At 42.4% G+C, this 12,240-nt stretch overlaps 1 protein-coding gene across 6 annotated transcripts in view; it reads right to left on the bottom strand.

Moving 5' to 3' along the window:
• rgs3a (regulator of G protein signaling 3a) overlaps positions 1-12,240 on the bottom strand; it is a 145,432-nt gene that overhangs the window by 15,651 nt on the left and 117,541 nt on the right. For all 6 annotated transcript variants that reach the window (XM_069672920.1, XM_069672919.1, XM_069672918.1 and 3 more), the window contains one exon: positions 1,206-1,276. In XM_069672920.1, coding sequence (XP_069529021.1) covers positions 1,206-1,276 — 71 coding nt within the window. The remainder of the gene's footprint in view (positions 1-1,205; positions 1,277-12,240) is intronic.

The raw sequence follows: 12,240 nt of genomic DNA, 5'->3' as shown, positions 1-12,240 counted from the left end.
GTAACATCAGACGAGCTAACGTGATGATGACTGTTTGTTTACCTATTATTAGAAGCATGGTCACTGTTTGCTGACCTTGACCTGTGTCAACAACGGCATCAAGCTGAGCTGCTACGTGTGCGATCGTGACTGAAATTGCAGGTACACATTAAACATTGAGTCATTACTGAGTCACTTGTTAATGTGGGTGTGCATTTAAATATGATCAATTGAAGGAAGCAATGACACAAACTATTTCAAACTACTTTAAAAGGAAAGAAAGACTACATCACTTCCTCTCTAAAACTCGACGCTGTAGTCTAGTGTCAGCTTAATAGGAAATGAATCTGGTCCGCAGCTTTCTGCAGCAGCTGCCAGAAAAGAAACACACTCCGAGTTCGAAGAGAAAAAAGAAAGGGGGCTGTGGAATCTTAATCACTTAATCTGCTGGTTAACTAAACAACATAAAACCGCAGCTTGTGCAGAAGAATGGGCGACCATCAGGTCCAAGGACGGCCTGCTCTGAGTGCTTTTATTGTCCTCGCGGCGTGAAATGGGCTTTCATCTTGATGAGCGGGAGCGTGAATAAAGCTCATTCAACAGCTGATGAATCACCGAGGCGTCGAGTGACACATCTGACGCACACAAACAAACACGCACACACCTTACTTCTTACACTGCTGAGCGTAAGCGACACACATATGGTAGACTTGCAGCACACACACCATTAACCGGTTAATTACGTAGATGATGATCAGCGTTCAATAATTACTTTCACTCTCAGGTTGCATCTCTTGAAATTGATATAAATGATGCTACCCCAGTGAGGACATGTCCTGACGTCTCCCACTCCTCTGATTCAATCACACGTTGCGTCTCAATTAACCCCCCACGTGCTGAAGCAGGACATTATCATACAACGTTAGGCTTTACAGAGGTGAAGACAGCTTTTCAAAATAAAGGTTGCGAGAGCAGGGTGTGAAAATTTTACCCTTTTACAGGGTACATATGTTGGGGATATTTGCATTACAATAAAAGGCTGATGACTCAAATTTGAAAACAGTAGAGGCAAATGCTAGTGTCATTGTCAGGACTGTGAGAGAGTTAATGATTGTGCTGCACTTTCATGCAAAAGTCAAAGCTTTGTTTACCAAAATAAAGGCAAAAAACAATGAGCAAACTAAAACTAACCACAAACAGGGGAAAAAATTTGAGATTGTACTTACAGGTTCTTGGATTTCTTCTTCTTTGTCCCTTCGGAGCCGACCTCGCAGCTACAGGGGGATCCGGAGCTCAGCTGGGGGGAGATGAAGGAGAGCACACACTGCATCATCCGGCCTCCAAACAGAAAGAAGGCCCTGTAGCCTAATGCATAAACTGTCTCTGTAGCTTTGACTCTCCCCAACACAACCAAAGCTAGCTCGAACACTAGTAGGGCCTTAGTGCGCCCAGTAAGGCTCGACTGAGACCGGTCCAGTCCGTAACACACACGGCCAGCCACCAGAAAGGTTAATCCAAAGCAGCAGTCCGCTGTGTAAAATCCCACAAGGCAGAGCTCTCAGAAGTGTGTGTGTGAGAGTGTGTACGCAGCAGATGTTGTTAGTAAACAGTTTGTACTCGGTTTAGCAAAGTCAGGAAATTCTATGAGAGTGTGAGAGCGTGAAAGACCGCGGCTGTTGTTTTCTGTCGGCCTCCAACTGTGCCCCCAGGTTTGAAGTGTGGAGCCAAGACCCCTTTGGTTTCACATTACACTTTCTGCCAACCCTCCGTTCTGATTGGTTGAGAGGTAAAAGGGAAGTAGCCTCAGGGTGGGGAAGGGGTCAATCTCCACTAATCTAATGGCCCAGGGCTGCCCCATTGTATGAGTGTGTGTGTGTGTGAGGGGGGCTCTAAATAATGAGCCATTGTACTACAGGAACAGGAGTTGAATCAGAGCTAGACACTGCTAACAGCTGGTAACACATGGTGCGAGTGTTTTCTATCAAGCTTCAGAATGAGGACGTTTTGGGCAAACTTAAGGACGTTTTCTGGCTGACCTTTTTTTCAAGGTGCTGTTTGATTAAAGTGACACACAATAGGCTTTAAAGCTGGCTGGAGAGTTTTGTAGAGTAGAAGTTCCTCAGGGTGAACATTAGTTTGTATTCAGTCAGTTAAGATTGGTATTTTAGTCAATAAACCAAACTTATGCCAATAGTATCAGCCCACATTTGCGAGTGTCCAAGCTGATCACAGCTGTTTTCCATCAGTGAGGAGGCGACAAAACTTTGTATAGTCGCCTTTCAAGCCAACAGTTGGTGAGTGAAAAGATTTTGAGCGGAGTGCCCCTTTAAATAAGTAGCTTTACATTTCTTGACTTTACAGTTAAATCAGAAAGATTGGTACCAATTGTCTACACCTATTTCCAGTCTTAATGCTATGCTACGCTAAGCTATGCGTACTTGACTTGACTTTTTTATTTACCAAACATATATAAGAGTGGTATCAATCTTCTCGTGTAGCTCTGGGCAATCAAGTGAACACGCATATTTCCCCATATATCAAACTGTTCCTTTAAGATTAAAATTTAGAGCACAGGTTATGGCTTGTCAAGAACTGCTAGCTGCTACAGAAGCATCACATCATGAGTCCTTTTCACACTGCGCATCCGCAACAGCCAAGCTTATGCTGCCTTTGCCATTTTACACTGAACAAAGCCGCGCCCAGTGTGTGTTTTAACATAGCGTTTCGGGAAGCGAAAGACGCGCAACATGAAAACAAAAAGTTCTGGCTTCTCAAACACACACGGCGCTGTTCCAGCCTGTCGACTCCGTTGTTTACACAGATGCCGTTTCACCTCTGTTACGCCTCGGTAACTACCTCCAGTGCTGGCTCAGAGGCGGAACGACTTCGCCTCAGCGTTCCACCTCGACGAGGAACAGTCACAGCTTGATCTGACAATGTAGAAGGGGCTACTGAAGGTCCTAACTAGTATACTTATACAAAAATATTAATGTGTATTAGTGTGTGTTCTTCCAATCGTGCATAAATACACTTATGAGTGCGTCTGAGTGCACGTTGTATTTGGTGTGCTATTATTGTATTAAACAATAACGCTAAGCCCCCATGAGAAAACATTTCCTGCATTTTCCCTCCATCTAAGCTGAGCCTACCAACGTAAACCAGCTGCCCCAAGTAATATCCTGTTGTGCTTTTGCATTCTTGTTGAGCCTGGTCGACTATATGACACTTTTTATGTGGCTGACAACTGCAAAGAAGAAAGAAAAACAGGAGTAGACACGTATTTAGCTGTTAGATGGAGTAGCTATATAAATGAAAATAAAATATCGCCCTGCTTTCCCTGGTTCCCGTTCAACAACCCAATTTATCTTAATCTTATCTTTTTAACGGAACAATACTATTCGCATTAATCCGCTTTTACCTTGGATATTTTACCAACCGAAAACCTCATCCTATCAGCAGCACAACACCGATACTGCTCATGTCACGCTTGTAAATTGGACCTTGTCCTGTGCTGATGTGGGTCAGCACAGAGTGTTAGAACTCCTTGACCTCAGTGCGGCTTTTGATACCCGTTAGATGCGCTCTTATTTGAGTGTTGATAAATACACTCTCTTGATTGTAAGGCCCAGTGTCTGTGAATGTCTGATCTCATCGATGATGAGAGCCGAGCATCTCTCTTCCCTTTCATTATTCCTCCCTCCGACTGAGATTCAGATCATAGGAAGTGTACTCTGATGCACTCAACGCTTTCTGACTAAAGTCACAGTTGACTGTGAAAGGTGACTGAGTGAGTGTTATGTATGAGCTGTCTAAAAATAAGTACAAGTAAGGAGGAGGAACACAATATATTTAAAGCTGCTGTTTGATGGGAACAAAGGCCCGTCGCGCTGTAAGAGGTATTTTATGATGTGTATTCCTTTCCGCAAGAATTAGAAGTAACAAAATCACCCTACAAAAACAGGTTTCAAGTCACTTTGGGTCACAAAGGACATTAAATCTAATCATTAATCTCAGAGGTAACAGTATAACAGGGAAGTCCCAGCCTCTATGGAGCCGACAGACACGCTTTTCCCTGAAACCTCGCGGAACAATCAGAAGACGACGCAAACTTTGCCCTCTCTGGAGACAGCGTGCCCTGATGTAGCCCCCCCAGGACGGGATTACTCGGAGGTATCAGTGGAGCAAATTATGCTGCCTAGACGCTGTAGGGAGATCAGAGGGGGGATTGTCCGCTTGCTGGGTCAGCCTTTAGCTCGACCGGCCGCCTGCACGTAAGGAATGAATGCTCATTCACACTGCACTGCGATGTTCCAGCTGGATGAGATCCATTAGGATACACAGACAGTGAAATATGTCTGCAATTAGCATTAGCAAGCGGCTAATTAGATGCATTTTTAGTGGAGTTTTGTGTTTCTCTAAGTCTCTGGGGTTTCTTCTGAAAGTAAGACCCAACTCAGGCCCCAACACACACACCAAAAATACTCACACACACTCGGGCTGCCAAGCAATGGCCAGTGGGGCATAAAAAAGTCTGACTCTGTTCTAAAAATAACCCTGGTGTGCGTTCAGTGTGTGCACATGTGAACAGACCGCTCACTGAAGAAAGTAAGAAAACACAGAATCTGCCAAAGACCACACAACAATGCGGCCCCCCCCTGAGGCATGTGATGCAGATGTTGACACACTGTTAAGGGCCGCTGGATGGCTGTGCAGATACAAAGATAAAGGCTTTAAGGGGCTGCATGTGTGTGTCGCACACGTGTTTTTGTAACCACTTTCACAGTCTATAGTGTTTCTATACGTGCACGTGTGAAGGAAAACACGTTTCTGGCTAAAGTATGTTGAGGAAAGCTGCATATGCACACGACCTGAGAACACGTCTGTTTAGCCAAAGCCGAAGGAAGATTGGTGTCTGTGTGGGAAAGAAGTCGGACACACACATGCCACACATGCCCCGATAACGAGGCAAAACTGTCTCAACAAACTGCACATTCTTCACTTTTGCTCCACACTAACAAACACACTGTAGGAACAATATTCTGAACGCAGCCCTGAAACATTCCTGACCCAGTCAACCCAAACTCCAAATCCTCCACCAACCTAAAACCCAGAGAGGTGAGGTAATGAATCTGTGTGTGTTTAAACTTCTTCTCACCAGTTTATCCCCCTGCTGCTTTTCTTCATCAGACCGCCCTCGGGCTGCTTACGTGTTTTTTTCTTCCCCCAATTCTTCATTTATTTTGAAAATAAATGGACATGTTGGCGTCTGAACAATGTTATGGAGACGCAGACAATCTCCCCTTCCATGTAGTGCGGCCTCTGATTGGTGTTTGACGCTTGTTTCCTGACATTGTGTGTCTCCACTGTGTGTTTCTTAGACTGACACAGTGACGTCATCCAGCGTGGCATCATGTTTCTGCTCCTGACCTGGGTTAACAACAGCTCTGATGCTGATCAGTTTTAACATTAACTAGATGACAGCCAGGGAAGTCGTACAGTAGGCACTGAAGCAATAAATTCTGCTCTTCTCAATCTCAGTTGATATTTGAACATTTTGTTGAAAGTGGTTTCATTTACTTTTCCAACAAGAACTCGGTCCAAACATTCCGATGACGTTAGCTTGGTCAGCGGCCCGAGGCTTCAATATATGACGATGTAGGCATCTAGGGTCAGTTTTGAATGGGCAAGGCTCCTTGGTCAGGCTAGCAACAATAATTATGTAGACTCTGGCTAGACTTTCAAAATAAAGCGCTCAAGTTTGCATAAATAAATAAGCAACATGCGGTCAGACTTTCCGAAATAAAAGCTTGGTGAGAAACATTTCCCATTTTATGACTGATCAACGTGCAACAGCAACTATGTTTAGGCACCCAAATGACTTGGTAAGATTTAGATAGCAAAATTACTTCATGGTGTTGGTTTAAGTAAAAAGGTACACACCAATCAGCAATACCATTATGACCACCTGCCTAATATTGTGTACGCCCCCCTTTTGACGCCAAAACAGCCCATTCCCGTCAAGGCATGGACTCCACTACCCTCTGAAGGTGTGCTGAGGTATCTGACACCAAGATGTTAGCAGCACATCCTTTAAGTCCAGAAAGGAGGCGGGGCCTCCATTGGATCGGACTTGTTTGTGCAGCACATCCCACAGGTGCTGGACTTGATTTAGATCTGGGGAATTTGTAGGCCAAGTCAACACCTTGAACTCATTGTCGTGTTCCTAAAACCGTTCCTGAACCATTGTTTCAAGTGTGGCAGGGCGTGTTATGCTGCTAAAAGAGGCCACTGCCATGAGGGAATACTGTTTCCATGAAGGGGTGTGCTTGGTCTGCAGCAATGTTTAGGTAGGTGGTACGTGTCAAAGTAACATCCACATGAATGGCAGGACCCAAGGTTTCCCAGCAGAACATTGGCCATTATTCACTCGACCTGTCAGCGGTCATTATGTTAAATCTTTTGTTCATAACACCGTTTATAAAGCTATTAAGTCATGAGAAAAGAAGGAGAAACATTCGATGGTTCAGACTTTCCTCTTTGTATCTACTTTTACTTTCTCCTGATACAAACAGGAAATGGCATGCACTACAGACTTAACCAAAGTCACATGTCATTATCAGGATTTGGAACTCATTAAGAGCGCAAATGAAAGAGGAAATTATTCATAATTGTCTCCATGTGACTTACCAAACCAGACTCATGTTCTCTGAAAGCATCTGCTTTTTGGTAAACAGAAAACATGGGTCAATTACGCACTTGAAAGGCTTGTCCGTGTCTTCAATGATTAGAATAAAACATCTTTCTTATTGCTTCTAACCTTAAAATAGTACCATTGTGTTCAGTATGAGTCTGACAATGAATGGAAATAGGATGGCAACAGACAACAGTAGGTGAGCTTGGAACACGATCATATGTGATTCACAGTCGGTTAACACTTTTGAGTGTGAAGCTCATGATAACAACTTATAAGGTTGGGACTTTCAACATAACAGATTGTTTTATGTAACAAGTAGAAGTGGATATTTAAGGCCTTTGCTTGTAATGTTTCTCTGGTGATGATATCAGTCCCAACGGGCCGAAAAATGAGAAAATCACACCTTTTTTTTGTATTTATCGATGTTAAGCATTAAATTAACTTTCTTCACCTAATTATTAGGGTCTGTGTCCACTAACAGCATTTTTTGCGCTGGCAGAACCCACGACCTCAATTTCATAGCACTTCTCATCAGCGCTCACTGTTGCTAGGTTACAAAAGTTGTCTGGCAGCACTTCTGCTACCCTTGGTAGTGACTGATAAGTCTGTTTAAAATCACTCTGTATGCTTAACATTTGTTTTAATTCCAGTACATTTCACAAAGAAAACGTAAAAACGATTGAAAGGAATCGTATCCTGGCATCAACAGCAGCTCTAGGCCGGGAAATTGTACCCTCGAATAAAACGAAAGGATTAGTTTCCCCTTTGCTATTGTGCAGTGACTATAAACACCTGACGCTGAGGGCGTTTTTGAGTTTGTGAAAATGCTGAACTGCATTGATTTTGCATAGAAAATAGGCGCTGCCAGCGCAAAAAACACTGTTATACCCTTTTCCCACCGCAATTAATGTGTGGATGCGGGTTTTTCCGACCCGGGAAGACCCGCTTGTAAATGCCGATTGTCTCTTTTCCCATTGCCAGTGGAGTATACTCTTGTCGGTCTCTTTTCTGCTGCGTCATCATCTGACATCACAAACGCGCCATCACATGTCACAAACGCGCCCGACAAACGCGCCAGGGTTAGTAAACAGTGAAGATGTTACGGTGGTAGGTCTTTATTGTATCTATTACTCATTCAGTCTGTTTATCAAACTCGGCGCAGACAAGCTTGCAAAGATGTTCGAACGCTGGTTGGACTGAGACGGGCGCAATTTGTAGCAATGTAGAGTAGAGATGACAAAGAGTCACAGAAGTTACCGACGGAGCATAGCATCGTGCCGGAAAGGGGGAGGAGATTAGCGTGTCGACACAGGTTTTGTGTTCTCATCAATGCCGATCGGAGCCGAGACGATAATTACCCGGGTCTACTGCAGAGTCACTTGACTCGGGCCGATTGTAACCTTTTCCACTAAGCAAAAAAGCCGGGTGTTAGCAGGTTTTTTGACCAGTGGGAAGGCGGCTTTAGTGGACACAGGCACTTGCTTAAGCTCCTTCTGTCACAGGAGGACAATGAGGGGTTGTGAGTGACTTGGATAATGACGGCATTTGGAAATCTGTACCCGCTTTGGGTTCACATTGGTTCAGCAGGAATAATCTTTTATGTTGTGGCCAAATTGTCCAAGATATAATTCTTTAAAGAGGAGTAAGATTCCCAGAGAACTCCCAAGCTTTGTTTTGAAGTTAAAGTATTTTAAGCCCTATTTTTACTTCCCAGGAGTGACTCTGCGATCCTTCATAAATAAAGTCCCTGCAAACGTGATCCCAAACTCAATAAACACACGTATCAAGTTATGAAGCTAAATTCTGTACTTCCAGTTCTTCTCTCTCGGCAAAAACATGCCTAATTTTCGTCCATAAATATAATTCCGATAGCTGTTTCTATTTTAAAATGTTCCTTTTGCATAACAAGTATTATTTAACCAAGCAAATAGCTGGACACAGCTTGCTTGTTTGATGATTATCTTGGCCGTTTATTGTTCGTGATAGTGTCTACACTTTCTTGTAGATCTTGGCCAAAAGGAACGGGAAAGAAAATAAGAAAAGGGAGATGAAAAACAGAAGAGTGGGCTCTGCGTCTAAGAGGGGAACTGGAGGAACAATGGGGGCCTCATAAGAGCTAGAAAATATAACAAGATATAGATAAAAAAGATTAAATAAACTATGTGAGACAAAGAAACACGAGAGAAGGTTCACAAAACCAAATTTTAAAATCAGCGTGGGTGTTTTCTCACAGTACTTTTTTGTTTTATAAAAGCCTTTAGAAAACATTACTGATGTCTTTCGACTCTATAATTGTACTTCAAAGACAATTTTCTCTGTCTTTGATGTGTAATAACATTACTTTTTGAAGTTATGTCACAGGAAATCATTTCCCAACTTCCTCTAAAAATAGTTTTTTTGGGGAAAAAAATAAACTTGTGGTTGTAGCCAAGGGAGTATGATTGTGTGTGTTTCTGTGAGGGCCTGTGAGCTTGTGTAACTGGACGACAGATGCAACACAACACACACATACAGTACAACAGCAGCGCCAAAATATTCAGTAATATCTGCAAATAAACCCAGTGACCCACAGACAGGATACTGACTCATTCCTGCTCCAACTACATAATGAAAGCGGATACAAAAGGTGCATTGTCCGCACAACTGTGTGTGTGTGTGAGAGAATGAGTGTATGATTTTAACAGAGAGGGAGAATGAACAGTATGTGTGTGTATGTGTGTGTGTGTACTTGACTCTCCTCTGCCTCCTGTTATTCAGCTCTGTTCAGGAGATGGCTGCTTCCTGCACAAGTACTTCCCATGTTGCGGGATGTAAATGAACAATGCTCGGACAGTGTAACTTCTCTTACAGCTGCTCTGAAAAGCTGTCAGGTTACTCCGTTCAGTAACTGGTGCTATCTACTAAAATGTAATTGACATTTAACTGACCAGTGGATGACCTTTCTGCTGGTATTTTAATGACTGCAGCCTCACAAATATGTCCAGAGCTGGCAGTTATGCACACACCAGTGGGCCAATGATCTCCAGCTGGCTGCAGCCACAGTGGGGCAAACTATTGCTGCATATTTTGTCATTAAGTTGACAATTGTAATAAAATAACCTAGATTATTTTTTTAGTAGCATGAATTTTAGACCCAATCTTGCATTTTATTTGCAGCTAGACTCTGAAGATGATGAATGTGTCTCTTGCAATCCTGCAGCAACACTTAGAAGCTATTAATACAGATGTTTCAACACCATTCATTTCCCTATCTTACCCCAATTAAAATACCTACACTTAGTGAGTATACTGTAATAAAAAATACATATTATCATTATTATTTAACAGCTGTTGCCTATACTACTTACCCTGTATACATTTTATATGATTGCTTTCACTGTTGCCTTGCCTAGCTAAGTACACAGAAGGAATCCTAGCTTAGTAACAAGCTGAGCTAACGTTAGCAGCAGCACCAAACAACCCATGTACGCTAAAAAGTGTCCGAGAAACACAGATTTTTGACATGAAACAGCTTTATTCTGTGTTGTAGCTGGGTTTTAATATGTTAACTTTACATTAAAAAAAGAACTACAGCTTTAAAATGTAGTTCTGGACCACACTGATTGCCGAGATCTCGCTAGCTTTAGCGAACGATACAGTCTTTGCTAGCAGCACACTGTGCTAGTTTAAGCGCATTAAAACAGTAGTTACGAGTGACAGGTAATATTTATCATTCCTGTGTAGGCTTTTTTGAGAATCAAGAAACAAGTTAATTTCATAGGGGGCTTATAAATTACGGTATTGAATTGTTGCATTGACTAGCACGCTCGCTAACACCTGATTAGCAGTATTAGGTCAGCATTGGAGGTATTTCTGATACTGCTAGCGGTATCAAAAGAACTCTAATTATCAGAGACATGGTCCTTAGGTTATCTTCACTGACCAGAGGAAAGCTGCTATTTCTGGATATCAAACCCACTTAATGAACCCTTGACACATGAAAACATCTAAGGGCCTTTCTCATAACATCTCCTGTTTACAGAGTTTAGAATTAGAGTTAGAGCTAAACAAGCCGAACACGAGCGATCAGACTGTTCTGAGCATTCTTTGTGCAATTGTTCTCGGTTTGAAAGATTAGACAGATGGTTTATTTGTCTTCATCCAGTTATTGCAGCTGCACAATTATTCCCGCAGTAATAACCTTTAAGTGTAACAGCTTAGAATAAATAAATATTAGTGTTCCAGCTGGATTTTAAAAGCTTCTGTGTGTCTCTTTTGTGCAGACATGATGTACTTTTTTACTTCCAAGTACATACTTTTATAATGTATCTTTGTATAATTACTTAATAACAGCAATCCTGGTCAACTGGTCATTAGTCTTATTCACGTATTACGAGGGTAAAGTCATATTAATGTACAGAATGAGCACTGACATTCCTCATGCTTAATGACTGCTGTTTTTGAACATTTATGTGAGTGACGTCCATCACATGGTCACACCGTCTTGACGTTGCGACACGCTGCACGAGGCCCATTGCCGATGCCTCTACAAATTCCACTCTGCTGACAGCTCTGCAGCACTCAGCTCTATGCTTGCAACACCCTGAGAGGGATAATTGCTATATCTACTTAAAGAGGTGTAGTGCAGGTGCTGCTAGGTGCCAATTATTAGCTACGGGAACTCTATAACAGAATGAGGGGCAGGTTTCCAGATAAGGAAAGGGGAATTCGAGGAAAGCAGCATGTTGGCATGAGATGTGTGGCAGTTGAGAGTGAAGGGAGGAATGCTGCGAATGAGATTCCGACCAGGGCAGGCGGGGAATGATGTCGGTCACGCAGACTCATGTAAAGGTCGAGGTCCACCTCCCCAGTGGAAGTAAACAACACGCAGCAGTCTTGGAATATCTGGCTTTACTGCTGGCCTCTATTTGTGGAGAGGCAGACGAAAATAAAGCATGTGTTTGTTGAGTGAAGCCGGAGTCCAAGTTACAAACTGCTTTGATTTTGTTATATAATGCAAAACCGTTGGCCTGAGCGGCTTCCAAAAGGTACATTTGTTTTAAAAATATACATTTAAAGGTGAAGTGGTGCATAAATTGGAGCAAATTGAAAGCAATCACTGGTTATTTCCAACTCAGATTAAGAAGATTAGGATAAATTCATTCGACTAGAGCCAAAAAAAAAAGGCAGCCAATCACCTAATGGAATTATTTCTAATCAGTTTATACACAATAGTTACATCCTGTTATTTCTAATTATGCCGTAACTTGTGAGAAATTCTATTTGAACACCAGCAGAGAAAAGATCCAAATGTCGGCTCTGATATGAATGAATACAAAAATAATTTATAGCTCTGTAATTAAAATTCAAGTAACTTCCTTTTGATGTAGATAAAAGTTATTCAATTTAATTAAATGTTTCATAATACACGCTTTAATCCAACATCAAGTGAACCTCCCTTCCTCTCCGTTCCCTTGACCTACAACAGTGCGCGTGCTCCCATCATCCCACCAGCATTGTTCACCCTGCCTCCTGCCTTCTGTCAACTGTGAGTGATCATGTGTGTGTTTGTGTGTCCTGTTTCTACA

This window comes from Semicossyphus pulcher, unplaced genomic scaffold (genome assembly GCF_022749685.1).
Source record: "Semicossyphus pulcher isolate SPU_LCO1_2020_fin unplaced genomic scaffold, fSemPul1.0.p SCAF_22, whole genome shotgun sequence".
Classification (NCBI taxonomy): domain Eukaryota; kingdom Metazoa; phylum Chordata; class Actinopteri; order Labriformes; family Labridae; genus Semicossyphus; species Semicossyphus pulcher.
Note: the sequence above shows the minus strand (reverse complement) of the source record. Positions and strands in the feature narration are given on the sequence as shown.